At 41.0% G+C, this 18,303-nt stretch overlaps 1 protein-coding gene across 3 annotated transcripts in view; it reads right to left on the bottom strand.

The window, feature by feature from the left end:
- Window positions 1-18,303, bottom strand: part of BCLAF3 (BCLAF1 and THRAP3 family member 3) — a 79,936-nt gene that overhangs the window by 44,660 nt on the left and 16,973 nt on the right. For all 3 annotated transcript variants that reach the window (XM_060182925.1, XM_060182927.1, XM_060182926.1), the window contains exons 2-3: window positions 15,754-15,825; window positions 61-633 (exon numbers count right to left, since the gene is read on the bottom strand). In XM_060182925.1, coding sequence (XP_060038908.1) covers window positions 61-633; window positions 15,754-15,794 — 614 coding nt within the window. In that variant the 5' untranslated portion in view covers window positions 15,795-15,825. The remainder of the gene's footprint in view (window positions 1-60; window positions 634-15,753; window positions 15,826-18,303) is intronic.

Raw genomic sequence — 18,303 nt, 5'->3', positions numbered from 1 at the left:
AACAGACTTTCTCACTTGAGGCTTTCAATCAAATTACCCAGGTTTAATGTTTTCCTATACCTCTTCTGAAAAGAGCTCCTTTTTTCAAAATCGCCAGCGCCTCTTCTAAGTGACTGAGAATAATTTTCATCTTGTGTCCTCTGGTGCCTCAACTCATCTTCATTCCATCTGCCATCAAATCTAAAAGAATCTGTTATTGGCCTTTGAGGTGATTTCCCTCCTTTCCCATCTCCTCGCATTCTATGGTTATCTGGAATAAACCTTCCTTGTATATTCTGTAGAAAGCAATTCCTCTGGTGCTCTTGGGAAAGTATACTTTCTGAGCATTTAGGCATATACTGAGATCTTCTGCTACCCTCCCCTCTTACTGCTACATACACTCCATAAGATTTATAAGCATAAGCATTTTCTAAAGAGTTTCTTCTTATGTTTGGGGGAGGTAATCTATGTTCATAAAACCGGTGACAGGTATTTCCATGAAAAGGAATCCTTGGTTTGCACTGTGCGTGTTTCTCATCCTCAGTTCTCGAAGCAACGGGTCTTTTAGGATCCTTCCTATATTCACAGCCATGATGCCCATAAGCACGTCTTTGCCTGTAGTATTGAGAATTTCTAGGTAGTGGTGATAAAGACCTATGTAAACAAAGACAGACAAAATTTAGTCCATTTAAACATTTACTCTGTAACCTGCTTGAATAAAACAACTGTTTTCTACTGCTTCTTCTACCCAAATTTAACTCATCAATTTGCTAGATCTGTATTTTAAGCTATCCATTTGGGGCTCTCCTGGTTATGATCATTTCAATAAGCATAGCCTTTCCATCTGAACTATTGTATCTCATGAGCATACCAAAATGGGCTGAGCACGCCCTTCTCGCTGGAGGAGAACCTGCTTGGCTACACAGCAGGATTCATTTTGGAAGACTGCTGACAGCAAAGTTCTTGCTAAAGGCCCAGTCAGCAAAAACTTACATCAGGTTCAATGGTGACGTAAGAGACAAACAGGAAAGTTAGGTCCACACAAATGAACGTGTAGGTGAGTCTCTGGCCAACTGAATATAACCTCTGAAATCAAATTAGATTCTAAAAGTTTGTGATGTCATTAATCAGCCCAAATTCAGACCCAATATTGGCATCACAGTTCTTCCAACAGACTGTCTAAGGTCAAAGGACACACACATATGTACACACATACATATATACTTAAATAGGATGGGATGGAGTGAGGTCTTAGACTTGCATCTAATGTCTAGTTCCTACAGAAAGACTAACAGAGATGAGTTTAACCCATTCCAAGACCTGCTTCCTTACATATAGGAAAGACATGCTGTGCGGTGCTTGTAAGCTTCATGACCATGCACTTTAAAGCAGTTATAATGCTTTCCCGGAACAGCACATCCTTTCTATAACCATGTCCTCCAATACCTTAGCATTGTCAATGGAGAAGTTTGAATATCTACTGAGAAGTGATGGTAGAAGTAACTCAACTGGCAGAGTACTGGGGTCCCATGCCTGAGGTTCCTGGTTCAATCCTCAGCACCACATGTACCTGAGTGTATGCTCACATCTCTCTCTCTCCTATGTCTCTTGTGAAACTCTCTCATAGATACTCAATAAAACAAATATATTTTTAAAAAATTTCACTAAGATTCGTTAACTCTCTTTTCAATCACCAGGTTCCAGATGCCACCAGGATGCTGGCCAGGCTTCCCTGGATTGAAGACCCCACCAATGTGTCCTGGAGCTCAGCTTCCCCAGAGACACACCTTACTAGGGAAAGAGAGAGGCAGACTGGGAGTATGGACCGACCAGTCAACGCCCATGTTCAGCGGGGAAGCAATTACAGAAGCCAGACCTTCTACCTTCTGCAACCCTCAACGACCCTGGGTCCATGCTCCCAGAGGGCTAGAGAATGGGAAAGCTATCAGGGGAGGGGGTGGGTTATGGAGATTGGGTGGTGGGAATTGTGTGGAGTTGTACCCCTCCTACCTTATGGTTTTGTTCATTAATCCTTTCTTAAATAAAAAATTTAAAAAATAAAAAAATAATAATAATAAATAAATAAATAAAATAAAAATTTCACTAAGATTCATGAGTAGTGACACAGGGCTGCAAGTGTCTCTCTCTCCCCTTTCCCTTGCAACTTCTCTTTGTCCTATCAAATAAATAAACAAATAAATAAAAATTCCACTCAGGAGAAAGGCTTCTTTACCCAGGAAAAAGTCTGAGTTTCCCAGACTTCAAGCTAAGAGAAAGGAAGATAATGAGTTTTGCACTTTTCCTTGGATTTGATCTGTACAATTTCCCAGTCTTCTCTCTGAGAGTTAAATGTCTTCTTATCAAAGAGGAAGCTACTTTTGTCACTTTCCCCCTTTTCAGAAGTTGCTGTGCAGATGGAGCAAACACAGTAGAAATCCTGTGCCTTTGTTGATCCCAGAGTCACCCTTGTGAGAAGGGAAGCAGTTTACACCCCTCATGCACACGAGGACTCGTGAACTGGAGCTGGTAGCATCTCCCTCTGGAATTACCAAGTGACACATACAAGTGTGTCATTTAGCTGAAGCAGCAAGTCTGTAATCCACCTGACTGCATCTTATCACAGGAAGAAACAACTAGAGTCTCTAGGGACTTCTTAGAAGATTTTACCCCTTTCATCACGAAGGAGAAGAGGTGGCAGCATAAGGCAGATGTTTCCCAGACTGGACAGAATATGTTATCTCTTGCTTTAATCCTTACCTCATGCTGAATACTGCTCTGAGACTATATTTCATAACAGGGTCTAAATTATAAAGGGCCCCCTTTCCTCTATGGGAAATCGCTAGAATGGTTGTTACCATGTTTCAGTTCTCAAGAGACAAAGTAGACCCAATGAGTCTGCTGGGAGAGAAATCTCCATGGGTCCCTCACATTCTTCACGCCTTGTGAGCACTGTCAGAGGCACTGACAGCTTCTGTTCCAAAGCAAACAACCGAGAAAGATGAAGGTAGAACCTCCCTCAGGGAAGAGGGATGATTTGTTTGCTGTCCATGATAGTAAGAAAATGGCTGCTCCAAGGCAAAGTCTGAGTTTGCTCTCAATCCCTGGCAGGGCTGAGCTTCCCCATCTGGACTGTCACCTACTGTTTCCCTCTGTGGCACCTGCCCTTTGGAAATATAGATGACATAGGAACATGAAGTCCAGGCTGCCTGCCATACTATGAGTAATAAAGACTTTTATCTCAAACCCAGGAGTGCTTGTGGCAGCTAACTTGTTCACCTGCAAGTAGGGGAAAATACCAGAACCACTGCAGTTTTTGAGAGTTCTGACATGGAATCTAGGATTCAGATATTAAGCTGGCAATGTCTTGTATTTCGTCACCAGGTCCTACCACAAAAAGGTGAAACAAAACAACCTCTCTGATGCCCAGTACACTAAAACAACTCACTTCTTGGTCTGCCTTTTGTGTATATAGTTATGGCTCTTTTTTTATTGTACTATTTTTTTATTGGGGAATTAATGTTTTACATTCAACAGTAAGTACAATAGTTTGTACATGCATAACATTCCCCAGTTTCCCATTTAACAATACAACCCCCACTAGGTCCTCTGAATGCTTCTTGGACCTGTGTTCTCCCCACCCACCCACACTCTCCCCAGAGTCTTTTACTTTGGTGAGATATGCCAATTCCATTTCAGGTTCTACTTCTGTTTTCTTTTCTGATCTTGTTCTTCAGCTTCTGCCTGAGAGTGAGATCATCCCATATTCATCCTTCTGTTTCTGACTTATTTCACTCAACATGATTTTTTCAAGGTCCATACAAGATCGGCTGAAAACGGTGAAGTCATCATTTTTGACAGCTGAGTAGTATTCCATTGTGTATATAGACCGCAACTTGCTCAGCCACTCATCTGTTGTTGGACACCTGGGTTGCTTCCAGGTTTTGACTATTACAAATTGTGCTGCCAAGAACAACATATGTGTACACAGATCTTTTTGGATGGATATGTTGGGTTCCTTAGGCTATATCCCCAGGAGAGGAATTGCAGAATCATAGGGTATGTCCATGTCTAAATCTAGCCTTCTGAGAGTTCTCCAGACTGTTCTCCACAGAGGTAGGACCAGTTTACATTCCCACCAGCAGTGTAGGAGGGTTCCTTTGACCCCCACACCCTCTCCAGCATTTGCTGCTCTTTTTTTTTTTTTTTGCCATAGCTGCTGCTGCTGTTGTTAAATAGGACAGAGAGAAATGGAGAGAGGAGGGGAAGACAGACAGACACCTGCAGACCTGCTTCATTGCCTGTGAAGCGACCCCCCTCTTCAGGTGGGGAGCCGGGGCTCGAACCGGGATTCTTATGAAGGTCCTTGCATTTATTTTATTATTTATTTATTTATTTATTTATTGGGGAATTAATGCTTTACATTCAACAGTAAATACAATAGTTTGTACATGCATAACATTCCCCAGATTCCCATTTAACAATACAACCCCCACTATGTCATTCATCATCTTTCATGGACCTGTATTCTACCCACCCACCCACCCACCTCAGAGTCTTTTACTTTGGTGTAATACTCCAATTCCATTTCAGGTTCAACTTGTGTTTTCTTTTCTAATCTTGTTTTTCAACTTCGGCCTGAGAGTGAGATCATCCCATCTTCATCCTTCTGTTTCTGACTTATTTCACTCAACATGATTTTTTCAAGGTCCATCCAAGATCGGCTGAAAACGGTGAAGTCACCGTTTTTTACAACTGAGTAGTATTCCATTGTGTATATAGACCACAACTTGCTCAGCCACTCATCTGTTGTTGGACACCTGGGTTGCTTCCAGGTTTTGGCTATTACAAATTGTGCTGCCAAGAACATATGTGTGCACAGATCTTTTTGGATGGATGTGTTGGGTTCCTTAGGATATATCCCCAGGAGGGGAATTGCAGGGTCATAGGGTAGGTCCATTTCTAGCCTTCTGAGAGTTCTCCAGACTGTTCTCCACAGAGGTTGGACCAATTGACATTCCCACCAGCAGTGCAGGAGGGTTCCTTTGACCCTACACCCTCTCCAGCATTTGCTGCTGTTACCTTTTCTGATGTATGACATTCTCACAGGAGTGAAGTGATATCTCATTGTTGTCTTGATTTGCATTTCTCTGACATCACTTGGAGCATTTTTTCATGTGTTTCTCGGCCTTTTGGATCTCTTCTGTGGTGAATATTCTGTCCATGTCCTCCCCCCATTTTTGGATGGGGTTATTTGTTGTCTTGTTGTTGAGTCTGGCAAGCTCTTTATATATGTTGGTTATTAAACTCTTGTCTGATGTATGACATGTAAAGATCTTCTCCCATTCTGTGAGGGGTCTCTTGGTTTGGGTAGTGGTTTCTTTTTTTTTTATTTTATTTTTTTATTTTTTTTTAATTTATTTATTTTTCCCACCACCCAATCTCCATATCCCACCCCCTCCCCCGATAGCTTTCCCATTCTCTATCCCTCTGGGAGCATGGACCCAGGGTCATTGAGGGTTGCAGAAGGTAGAAGGTCTGGCTTCTGTAATTGCTTCCTCGCTGAACATGGGCGTTGACTGGTCGGTCCATACTCCCAGGCTGCCTCTCTCTTTGCCTAGTAGGATGGGTCTCTGGGGAAGCTGAGCTCCAGGACACATTGGTGGTGTCTTCAATCCAGGGAAGTCTGGCCGGCATCCTGATGACACCTGGAACCTGGTGACTGAAAAGAGAGTTAACATACAAAGCCAAACAAATTGTTGAGCAATCATGGACCCAAAGCTTGGAAAAGTGGAGAGGAAGTATTAGGGAGGTACTCACTGCAAACTCTAGTATACTTCTGCTTTCTTACTTTGGTGCCATACTCCAAACTCAGTCAATTTCTGCTTTGCGTTTCTACTTCTTTTTTTTTTTTTTTTTACATGCATAACATTCCCCAGATTCCCATTTAGCAATACAACCCCCACTATTTCATTCATCATTTTTCATGGACCTGTATTCTCCCCACCCACCCACCCACCCCAGAGTCTTTTACTTTGGTGTAATACTCCAATTCCATTTCAGGTTCGACTTGTGTTTTCTTTTCTAATCTTGTTTTTCAACTTCGGCCTGAGAGTGAGATCATCCCATCTTCATCCTTCTGTTTCTGACTTATTTCACTCAACATGATTTTTTCAAGGTCCATCCAAGATCGGCTGAAAACGGTGAAGTCACCATTTTTCACAGCTGAGTAGTATTCCATTGTGTATATATACCACAACTTGCTCAGCCACTCATCTGTTGTTGGACACCTGGGTTGCTTCCAGGTTTTGGCTATTACAAATTGTGCTGCCAAGAACATATGTGTACACAGATCTTTTTGGATGGATGTGTTGGGTTCCTTAGGATATATCCCCAGGAGGGGAATTGCAGGGTCATAGGGTAGGTCCATTTCTAGCCTTCTGAGAGTTCTCCAGACTGTTCTCCACAGAGGTTGGACCAATTGACATTCCCACCAGCAGTGCAGGAGGGTTCCTTTGACCCTACACCCTCTCCAGCATTTGCTGCTGTTACCTTTTCTGATGTATGACATTCTCACAGGAGTGAAGTGATATCTCATTGTTGTCTTGATTTGCATTTCTCTGACATCACTTGGAGCATTTTTTCATGTGTTTCTCGGCCTTTTGGATCTCTTCTGTGGTAAATAATCTGTCCAAGTCCTCCCCCCATTTTTGGATGGGGTTATTTGTTGTCTTGTTGTTGAGTCTGGTAAGCTCTTTATATATGTTGGTTATTAAACTCTTATCTGATGTATGGCATGTAAAGATCTTCTCCCATTCTGTGAGGGGTCTCTTGATTTGGGTAGTGGTTTCTTTTGCTGTGAAGAAGCTTTTTAATTTGATGTAGTCCCATAGGTTTATACTTGCCTTAGTCTTCCTTGTAATTGGATTCATTTCATTGAAAATGTCTTTAAAATTTATGCGGAAAAAAGTTCTGCCAATATTTTCCTCTAAGTATCTGATAGTTTCTGGTCTAACATCCAAGTCCTTGATCCACTTGGAATTTACTTTTGTATTTGGTGAAATACAGTGATTCAGCTTCATTCTTCTGCATGTTTCAACCCATTGTTTCCAACACCATTTGTTGAAGAGACTCTGCTTTCCCCATGTAATAGTCTGGGCCCCTTTGTCAAAGATTAGATGTCCATACGTGTGGGGCCTCATTTCTGGGCTCTCAATTCTATTCCACTGGTCAGTGTGTCAGTTCATGTTCCAGTACCAAGCAGTTTTGATGACAATGGCCCTATAATATAGTTTGAGATCTGGCAGTGTGATGCCTCCGGTTCTGTTCTTTTTTTTCAAGACTGTTTTGGCAATTCTAGGTCTTTTCTGGTTCCAGATAAACATTTGTAGCATTTGTTCTGTTCTCCTAAAAAATGTGCTTGGGATCTTGATGGGGATAGCATTAAATTTGTAGATGGCTCTGGGTAATATATTCATTTTGATGATGTGAATTCTTCCAACCCATGAGCATGGAATATCTTTCCACTTCTTTGTGTCTTTTTCAATTTCTTTGAGTAGTGACTCATAATTTTCAGTATACAAGTCTTTCACTTCTTTGGTTAGGTTTATTCCTAGATATTTTATTTTTTTTGTTGCTGTAGAAAAAGGAACTGATTTCTGGATTTCAATTTCTTCTAACTTAGTGTTTGCATAGAGGAATGCCACTGACTTTTGAATGTTAATTTTATAGCCTGACACATTACTGTATTGCCTGATGATTTCCAAAAGCTTCTTGTTAGATTCCTTAGGTTTTTCCATGTATACTATCATGTCATCTGCAAATAAGGAGAGTTTGACTTCTTCTCTTCCAATCTGTATTCCTTTAATTCCTTGCTCCTGCCTGATTGCTATGGCAAGAACTTCCAACACTATGTTGAATAGTAATGGTGATAGTGGGCAGCCCTGTCTAGTACCTGATCTGAGGGGAAATGCTTCCAGTTTTTCACCATTGAGTATAATGTTGGCTGTAGGTTTGCTATATATAGACTCCACTATCTTCAGGAATTTTCCATCTATTCCTATTCTTTGTAGTGTTTTGATCATAAAGGGATGTTGTATTTTGTCAAAGGCTTTCTCTGCATCTATTGATATGACCATGTGGTTTTTGGTCTTGCTTTTGCTGATGTGGTGGATCACATTGATTGACTTACGTATATTAAACCAACCTTGCATGCCTGGGATAAACCCCACTTGGTCATGATGAACAATCTTTTTGATATACTGCTGTATCCGGTTGGCTAGAATTTTGTTCAATATTTTCGCATCTATGTTCATCAGAGATATTGGTCTGTAGTTTTCTTTTTTGGTTGTGTCCCTGTCTGCTTTTGGTATCAGGGTGATGTTGGCTTCATAGAAGCTGGCAGGGAGTATTCCAGTGTCTTCAATCTTCTGGAAGACTTTTAAAAGTAGAGGTATTAGTTCTTCTTTGAAAGTTTTGTAGAATTCATTTGTAAAACCATCTGGTCCAGGACTTTTATTTTTGGGAAGATTTTTGATAACTGTTTCAATTTCATTAGCTGTGATGGGCCTGTTCATGTTATCCACTTCCTCTTTACTTAGTTTTGGAAGTTGGTAGGTATCTAGGAAATCATTCATTTCTTCCAGGTTCTCTAACTTGGTGGCATATAGTTGTTCATAGAAGCCTCGCATGATATGTTGAATTTCTGCAGTGTCTGTTGTGATATCTCCTCTTTCATTAACTATCCGATTTATTTGGGTCTTCTCCCTTTTTTGTTTTGTGAGTCTGGCTAAAGGTTTGTCGATTTTGTTTACTCTTTCGAAGAACCAACATTTACTTTCATTGATCTTTTGTATGGTTTTCCTATTCTCAATGTTATTTATTTCTGCCCTAACTTTAGTAATTTCTGTCCTTCTGGTTGCTTTAGGGTTCCTTTGTTGTTCTTCTTCTAGGTCTTTAAGATGTGCAATCAGGCTGTTTATTTGTGCCTTTTCTTGTTTCCTAATGTGTGCTTGTATAGCTATGAACTTCCCTCTTAGGACTGCTTTAGCTGTGTCCCAAATATTTTGATAGCTTGTGTCTTCATTTTCATTGAACTCTCGAAACATTTTGATTTCTTCCTTGATTTCCTCTTTGACCCAGAAGTTGTTAAGAAGTGTACTGTTGAGCTTCCACATTTTGGCACTGTTACTAATCTTTTGTTGATTGTTAAGTGTTAGTTTAATTCCACTGTGGTCTGAGAAGATGCTTGGGATGATTTCAGTGCTCTTGAATAGGCTGATGCTGTCTTTGTGGCCTAACATATGGTCTATCCTTGAGAATGATCCATGTGGATTTGAGTAAAATGTGTATTCCAGTTTCTTGGGATGAATGACTCTGAAAATGTCCAATAGTTCTAGTTTATCTATCTCTTCATTTAGCTCCCTTATGTCTTTACTGATTTTCTTCCTGGATGATCTGTCAAGTTGAGATAGTGGGGTGTTGAAGTCCCCTACTATGATTGTGTTACTGTTAATATATTGCTGTAGCTCTTTCAGTAGAAGTTTGATGTATTTAGATGGCTTCTCATTGGGTGCATAGATATTAATAATTGTTAAGTCCTCTTGATTGACTGATCCTCTGAGCATTAAGTAGTGTCCATTCCTATCTTTTTTAATCTTATCTATTTTAAAGTCTATCATGTCAGATATGAGAATAGCTGTTCCTGCCCTTTTTTGTGGGCCATTGGCTTGAATGATAGTTTTCCATCCTTTCACTTTAAGTCTGTGTTTGTCTTGTTGCGTTAGGTGAGTTTCCTGTAGACAACATATTGTTGGGTTGTGTTTTCTGATCCATCTTCCTACTCTTGTCTTTTAATAGGTGAATTCAGGCCATTCACATTTATTGATATCAAAGATTGAAGATATTTTAACGCCATTCTTGTAGAGTTTTAGAGTGTTTTGATATATGTCTTATTTGTGGTGGTCTGACTGTTTATAGAAGACCTTTCAGAACTTCTTTCAGGGCAGGCTTGGTGATGGTTGCTTCCTTCAACTGTTGCTTGTCTGAGAAGGTTTTGATGCTTCCATCTAGTCTGAATGACAATCTAGCAGGATATAGTATTCTTGGCTGAAAGCCTTTCTCATTGAGCACTCGATAGATATCTTGCCATTCTCTTCTGGCCTGTAGTGTTTGTATGGAGAAGTCTGCTGCTAATCTTATGGGTTTTCCTTTGTAGGTGACTCTTTGTTTTTCTCTTGCAGCCTTGAGGATCCTTTCTTTATCCTTATTCCTTTCCAATCTAAGTATGACATGTCTTGGTGTCTTTAGGTCTGGGTTAATTCTGTTTGGGACCCTCTGGGCTTCTTGAATCTTTATGTCTTTGGTGTTGTCTAGACTAGAGAAATTTTCAGCTATTATGGCCTGGAGAACGCTTTCTTCCTCCCCTTCTCTTTCTTCCTCTGGTAAGCCAATAATGCGTATATTGTTTCTTTTGAAGTCATCCCATAGGACTCTGTTGTTGTTTTCAGCATCTCTTAATCTCTTTTTGAGATCTCTTACTTCTTCTTTAGTTGTCTCTAATTCATCCTCAATCTTGCTAATTCTGTCTTCAGCCTCATTGATTCTATTCTCTCTGCCCTCTACTGCTTTCTGGAGTTCATCTATTTTGTTGCCCTGCTGTGATACTGTTTTAGCTTGTTCAGCTAGTTGCCTTTTTAGCTCAGCAATTTCAGCTTTCAGCTCTCTAATAACCATGAGATAATTAGAATTTTCTTCCATATTCTCATTTGTTGTTCCTGCATTTCTGATTACAATTTTTTCAAATTCTTTACTCACTCCTGTTATTATTTCCTTAGCTAATGTTTGGATGTTGAACTCGTTGTTTTGTGCTTCGCCCTCTGGAGGACTTTTAGCTGGACTCTTGTCCTGGTTCGAGTCTCCAATATTTTTTCTTGTTGTTTTAACCATTTTATATAAGTTAACAGTTTTTTCAATCCCTGAGTTGGAGTTCAGTGGTGTAAAAGCCTTTTTTTCCCCCCTGTAGGCTATGGTAGCCTGAGGGCTTTTAAACTATCAATAGGCTTCTTAGCTTAATCACTGACTCCTGACCAAGAGATAAAGCAGGGTGTGGCAGAGATAATCCAGTGGTTATGCAAAGAGACTTTCACAGCCCCTCAGCTATGCCACCGAGGTATAGGTCTTCTGAGTTTCCCGGTTAGATCTCTGTACCCTGGTGTCCCTCCCTGTTGCTGCTCCAGATTCTGAGGGTAGTAGCAATGGAGACTCAGAGTTGCACTTGGTGAGTCTCTGGGGAGTCCTTTCCTCCCTTCAGCTGTCCCCTTGTTGGTGGAGCAGACTGAAGGTGGTGTCTCCACTGACAAACTGTCGAACTGTTAGCAGTCACTTAATCTCTCCTTAGGCCCCTCTCTCCTCTCTGTCACCAGCCACGCGTGTTTGTACTCACGGGTGATTTACTGGGTTTCTGTGGTCATTCTAGTCCTGTCTTGTTTCGGTCCGGGTGGTCTCCTTTGGTATTCCTAGTTGATCCGGGAGAGGAGAGGAGAGGAGAGGAGAGAAAGAGATCTGCTGCTCGTAGCTCCGCCTCCGGAAGTCGAATCTGGGTAGTGGTTTCTTTTGCTGTGAAGCAGCTTTTTAATTTGATGTAGTCCCATAGGTTTATACTTGCCTTAGTCTTCTCTGTAATAGGATTCGTTTCATTGAAGATGCCTTTAAAATGTATGCGGCAAAGAGTTCTGCCAATATTTTCTTCTAGGTACCTGATAGTTTGTGGTCTAACATCCAAGTCCTTGATCCACTTGGAATTTACTTTTGTATTTGGTGAAATACAGTGGTTCAGTTTCATTCTTCTGCATGTTTCAACCCATTGTTTCCAACACCATTTGTTGAAGAGACTCTGCTTTCCCCATTTAATAGTCTGAGCCCCTTTGTCAAAGATTAGATGTCCATAGGCGTGGGGGCTCACTTCTGGGCTCTCAATTCTATTCCACTGGTCAGTGTGTCTATTCATGTTCCAGTACCAAGCAGTTTTGATGACAATGGCCCTATAATACACTTTGAGATCTGGGAGTGTGATGCCTCCGGTTCTGTTCTTTTTTCTCAAGACTGTTTTAGCAATTCTAGGTCTTTTCTGGTTCCAGATAAACATTTGTAGCATTTGTTCTATTCTCCTAAAAATGTGCTTGGGATCTTGATGGGGATAGCATTAAATTTGTAGATGGCTCTGGGTAGTATATTCATTTTGATGATGTTAATTCTACCAACCCATGAACATGGAATATCTTTCTACTTCTTTGTGTCTTTTTCAATTTCCTTGAGTAGTCACTCAAAATTTTCAGTATACAAGTCTTTTACTTCTTTGGTTAGGTTTACTCCTAGATATTTTATTGTTTTAGTTGCTATAGTAATTATGGTTCTTTTTAAGTCCTTGAATCTACTTACTTTCCAGTTCTCCATCTTTGTTCCTATTGTGCCTCTTAACTAGAATCTTACCCATCATTAAAAAACAAAGAAACATAAGTTCTCATCTCTTTTGAAAGCGTTCTTAGTATACCTTTTCCCCCTCCACAAAAGCAGAATTATTTCTTCACTGTGGATCTGGAATACTCTGGCCCAATCAGTAACACGGCTTTTTCTATTGTATCATACAGAGTGGGGTAAAGTGCCAATCTCCCCAGTTAGTTTAAGTGTTTGTTGAGGCCCATAAAATGTCATATCTGCCTTTGCAGTTCCAAAGCAGCCCAGAGTACATAGGCAATACATACTCACTGGCTTGTATCAGTCAGACTAGACATATGAAATAGAGCAAGATTTTCACATGACACAGAAGTCAGAGCACCACTCCAATACATGTAATGCCAAGGATCAAACTGTTAGTACCAGGCATGCAAGTCCATGCTCTCAACTGAGCTATCTTCCTACCTTCCCTGTCTGATTATATATGTTACTAAATCTATTAATAGAAAAGTGAGAGTTGAACTACAGTGGAAAAATTCAAAACTCTATAACCCAGGGGCAGGTGGTGGCACACCTAGTTGGGCGCACATGTTACAGTGCGCAAGGACCCACGTTCAAGCCCCGGGCCCCCACCTGCAGGGGGAAAGCTTTACAAGTGGTGAAGCAGTGTTGCAGGTGTCTCTCTGTCTCTCCCTCTGTATCACTCCCTTCCCTCTCAATTTCTGCCTGTCTCTATCCAATAAATAAATAAAAGTAATAAAAAAGAGAGTAGCTATTCAAAAAGAGAAAAATAAAAAAATTCTATAACCCTACCATGAAGAAAGATGAAACTTCCTACATTTTCTAACTCCCAATTTCTTCAAACATATTAACTATGAGAAAAATACTCACTGAAGAGTTCCAACCACCTTGACGTGAAAAATAGAATATTCTCAAAGATGATTCTCCCTTTCCTTTGTAGAGGCCATTGCATTTCTTGTTATTGTGGGTTAAATTTTTTTTTGCCTCCAGGGTTATTGCTGGGGCTCAGTGCCTGCACCATGAATCCACTGCTCCTGGAGGCCATTTCCCCCCTTCTGTTGCCCTTGTTGTTGTAGCCTTGTTGTGGTTATTGTTGTTGTTGATGTTGTCGTTGTTGGATAGAACAGAGAGAAATGGAGAGAGAAGGGGAAGATAGAGAGGGGGAGAGAAAGATAGACAACTGCAGAACCACCTCACCACCTGTGAAGCGACTGCCCTGCAGGTGGGGAGCCAGGGGCTCGAACTGGGATCCTTATGCCGGTCCTTACACTTCGCACCACGTGCACTTATCCCGCTGCACTACTGCCCAACCCCCACTGTGGGTTAATTCTACTTGCCTCCCAGAATTTAGACCATCAACAAGGTCTATCATAAAAGAGTGAAAGAAAACAACCCTGGGGGTTGAGCAGTAGTGCAGTGGGATAAGTGCACATGGTGTGAAGTTCAAGGACTGGCATATGGATCCTGGTTTGAGCCCCTGGCTCCCCACCTGCAGGGAGGTCACTTCACAAGCAGTGAAGCAGGTCTGCAGGTGTTAATCTTTCTCTCTCCCTCTGTATCTTCCCCTCCTCTCTTGATTTCTCTTTGTCCTGTCCAACAACAACAATAACAGTAAGGGCAACAAAATGGCAAAAATGGCCTCCAGGAGCAATAGATTTGTAGTGCAGGCACTGAGCCCCAATGATAAACCTGGAGGCAAAAAAAAGAGAGAAAGAAAGAAAGGAAGAGAGAAAAAAAGAGAGAAAGAAAAAAAGGAAGAAAGAAAGAAAGGGAGGGAGGGAGGGAGGGAGGGAGGGAGAGAGGGAGGAAGGAAGGAAGGAAGAAAGAGAACCTCAGTGCCTTCCTTTCCAGCTTTGCCACATATGTGACCCAAGTTGGAGCCTGGCCCTCATCACACTGAAGGAAGTTTTGTCACTGTGATTTTTCTTCTCCTCCCATCCCTCACCTGTCTCTTATCTAAAGCAATAATAATAATAATAACTGCTTGGGGCTGGGTGGTGGTGCACCTGGTGAGTGCACATGTTACAATGAGCAAGGACCTAAGTTCAAGCCTCCAGCCCTTAGCTGCAGGGGGAAAGCTTTGCGAATGGTGAAGCAAAACTGCAGGTGTCTTCCTTCCATTCTATCTCCACCTTCTCTCACAATTTCTAGCTGTCTCTATCCAATAATAAAGGTTAAAAACATTTTTTAACCATCCACTTTGTTACATACTCTTTAAATGGGAATACTGTCTGTTTTTTTCCCTTAAATAAGTAGATCTATGAGCTTCCAATAAATTAAATAAAACTTTCATCTCCCAGAGCCTAGAAATACAACCTCTATCACTACAAAATATCTAATATGAATAACCAAGTCTTGGGGCCAGGTGGTGGTATACCCACTTAGGCACACATAGCACTATGCTCGACACCCCACTCCCCACCTGCAGCGGTGACACTTCACAAGTGGTGAAGTAGATCTTCAGATGTCTGTATTTCTCTCTCCCTATTTCACCTCCCCTCTCAATTTCTCTCTGTCCTATCAAATAAACTGGAAAAAAATAGCTGCCAGGAGTGGCGGATTCACAGTGCCAGCACCAAGCCCCAGAGATAACCCTGGAGGCATAATATAATAATCAAGTCTCATGAGATGATAAAAGATGATTTTTTCTATTTTTATTTATAAAATGGAAATATTGACAAGACTATAGGATAAGAGGGGTACAATTCCACACAATTCCCACCACCAGAACTCTGCATCCACTCCCCTCCCTTGATAGCTTTCCTATTCATCTTTTTAAAAATATTTATTTATTTATTCCCTTTTGTTGCCCTTGTTTTATTGTTGTAGTTATTATTGTTGTTGTTATTGATGTTGTTGTTGAATAGGACAGAGAGAAATGGAGAGAGGAGGGGAAGACAGAGGGGGGAGAGAAAGACAGATACTTGCAGCCCTGCTTCACCGCCTATGAAGCAACTCCCCTGCAGGTGGGGAGCCGGGGGCCTCGAACGGGGATCCTTACGCCGGTCCTTGCGCTTTGCACCACGTGAGCTTATCCCAGCTTTCCTATTCTTTAACCCTCAGGGAGAGGGAGTATGGACCCAGCATCATTATAGGGTGCAGAAGGTGGAAGGTCTGGCTTCCCCGCTGAACACAGGCACTGGCAGGTCAATCCATACTCCTAGCATGTCTCTCTCTTTCCCTAGTGGGGCAGGGATCTTTTCCAAAAAGATGAACTTTTAAACAATACCAGTACATTTGAAAGCCAAAGACTATCTTAAGCCCAAGCAGATTTTGCTAAATCAAGAACTAAGAACTGCTCACCTGTGTTTCCACCTGGGAGACCGAGAGTGTGAACGTGCCATCTTGACACGTGAACCACTAGCCACTTGTAAACTGCAAAGAAACACAGGATTAGCAAATTTGTACAAAGAGCCTGTAGGCTGTTTTAAACGCAGTGAATACTACCAACAAAAAGTTACTTAAGATATCTGTGTCTGTTTCCTCACCTGCAAAATAAGGATGGTCATAGGAGATACATACTTGAAAGTTGTGAAAATAAAATTAACTAAATAAGGGGTCACCACACCTCATCTATAGAGTCAGATAGTTAAAATTATATAAGATTTTTGTTGACCATGTAAGATTTCTGCTACATTGTAATTTATTTATTTTGCCAGAGCACTGCTTACTTCTAATCTGTGGTGGTACCAGGGATTACATTTGGGATTGAGTCTCAGGTATGAAAACTTTTATGTAAAGCCACTGAACAATCCCCGGTCCACACACACTGCAATAGTTTTCTAAACAACCCTTTAAAATGTAACAGCTACTCTTAGCTCAAGAACTAAATGAAAATAGGTTAGAAGATCAAAAATACTGTAGCTCAAAGGTCCCAGAGGTGGGGGTAGAGGCTGAAGGTAAAGGTCTACTCTCAACCCCCAGGCTGGGGCAGAAGAAATGCTGCATATTAAAAAAGAAGGTCCATGTAAATCATTAACTGATCCATGTAAAGAGAAAATTGCCCAGAATTCCTGTATCAGAACATAATTATTACTACCTTCCTATCTTTCACCATGTACATAAACACTACAGATAATCACATTACAGATGTTATGAAATACTTGATGATATCATTTAAAATAATTATTAGTGGGAGTCGGGCGGTAGCGCAGTGGGTTAAGCGCATGTGGCGAAAACCGCAAGGACAGGCGTAACGATCCCAGTTCGAGCCCCTGGCTCTCCACCTGTAGGGTGGTCGCTTCACAAGCGGTGAAGGAGGTCTGCAGGTGGCTATCTTTCTCTCCCCCTCTCTGTCTTCCCCTCCTCTCTCCATTTCTCTCTGTCCTATCCAACAAAAATGACATCAATAACAACAACAATAATAACTACAACAATAAAAAAACAAGGGCAACAAAAGGAAATAAATAAATTAAATTTAAAAATTATTGGTGATTATACTGGTACCCATAATTTATTAAATCACTAATTAAAAAATGAAAAAATTGTTGTTGGGAACAGTGTTTCATGTAATGATTAGGAATCATTTGTATATAATAGAATATGTATGATATTAAAACTTATTTCAAAAAATAAAAAATTGCCCTTTTCCTCCTTGACATTTCTTTTCTTGTAACTGACATCTGATGGAAGGGTTATCAAAAGATAATTACTTTGTTTTAATTCTACAGTTATAAAAGCTTTGTACTGCTGAATTTTCATCTGAAAGAGTTTCAGTGGCATTTTAAAAATTAAAAAAAAAAGTACTTGAGGGGGTCGGGCAGTAGCGCAGAGGGTTAAGTGCATGTGACATGAAGCACTAGGACTGGTGTAAGGATCCCAGTTCGAACCCAGGCTCCCCACTTGCAGGGGAGTTGCTTCACAGGCGGTGAGGCAGGTCTGCAGGTATCTGTTTTTCTTTCTCCCTCTCTGTCTTCCCCTCCTCTCTCCATTTCTCTCTGTCCTATCCAACAATGGCGACATCAACGACAACAATAATAATAACTACAGCAAGGGCAACAAAAGGGAAAATAAATAATAAAAAAGATTTTTAAAAAGTGCAACTGTTTTTTTCTAAATCAACATTAGTTCTCAAAAAATCGCTGAATACTAAAAATTACAAAGTCTAATTATAGTGCTCAATTGCTTATCTTGTACTAAATAAATATACATAAAACTTTTTTCTTTTGGTTATCACAGAGGCTTCACCATTCTAGGATAACTTCTGGAGCGAGAGAGAGAGAGAGAGAGAGAGATATGCCACAGCAGGAAAGCTTTCTGCAGTGCAGTGGGGGCTGGACATGAAATCCTAACACCCTCTCCAGCCCCTTCCTTTCCCCTCTTTCCCCCAGTGTCCTCTGCTTTGGTGCAATGCTTCCTTGTATTTTGTTTCATTTGGCCAGAGCTTTATTAGTAGTACCAAGAACTGAACCTGGGATCTTCTGAGGATAAGACCTGTGCACTACCATTCTGTATGCTATCATGCTGACCCCATTCTAACCATTTTAATTTAAACTCAGTCTGTGAAAATAACTTAAAAGGTATTTATATCTATTTTATTTACAATAGGAGCAAACCCAGCTAGTTATAGCCCAATGCCTGGCAATCAATACAAGATGCTCACCAAATTTAAAATCCTTGCATCTACTTGCTTCTTATTTTTCTCTTAGTCTTACTATCTTTTCCTCCACATACTCTGCTAGTTCCCCACAACACACTACCCGCTTTCCCCTGTGCAGGCTAGACTGCTGCTGCCATATGGATGTCCTCTGTATGCTGACAAACACTTCTTCATTCAGGATGGTTTGAGCATAACCTCCCGTGAGACTCTGTTATCCACTGCCCTCAACCCCCAGTAAGGGGGGTGTATTTAGA

The sequence above is a fragment of the Erinaceus europaeus genome, chromosome X (genome assembly GCF_950295315.1).
Source record: "Erinaceus europaeus chromosome X, mEriEur2.1, whole genome shotgun sequence".
Classification (NCBI taxonomy): Eukaryota; Metazoa; Chordata; class Mammalia; order Eulipotyphla; family Erinaceidae; genus Erinaceus; species Erinaceus europaeus.
The sequence above is the reverse complement of the archived record's forward strand: the minus strand, read 5'-3'. Positions and strand labels throughout refer to the sequence as shown.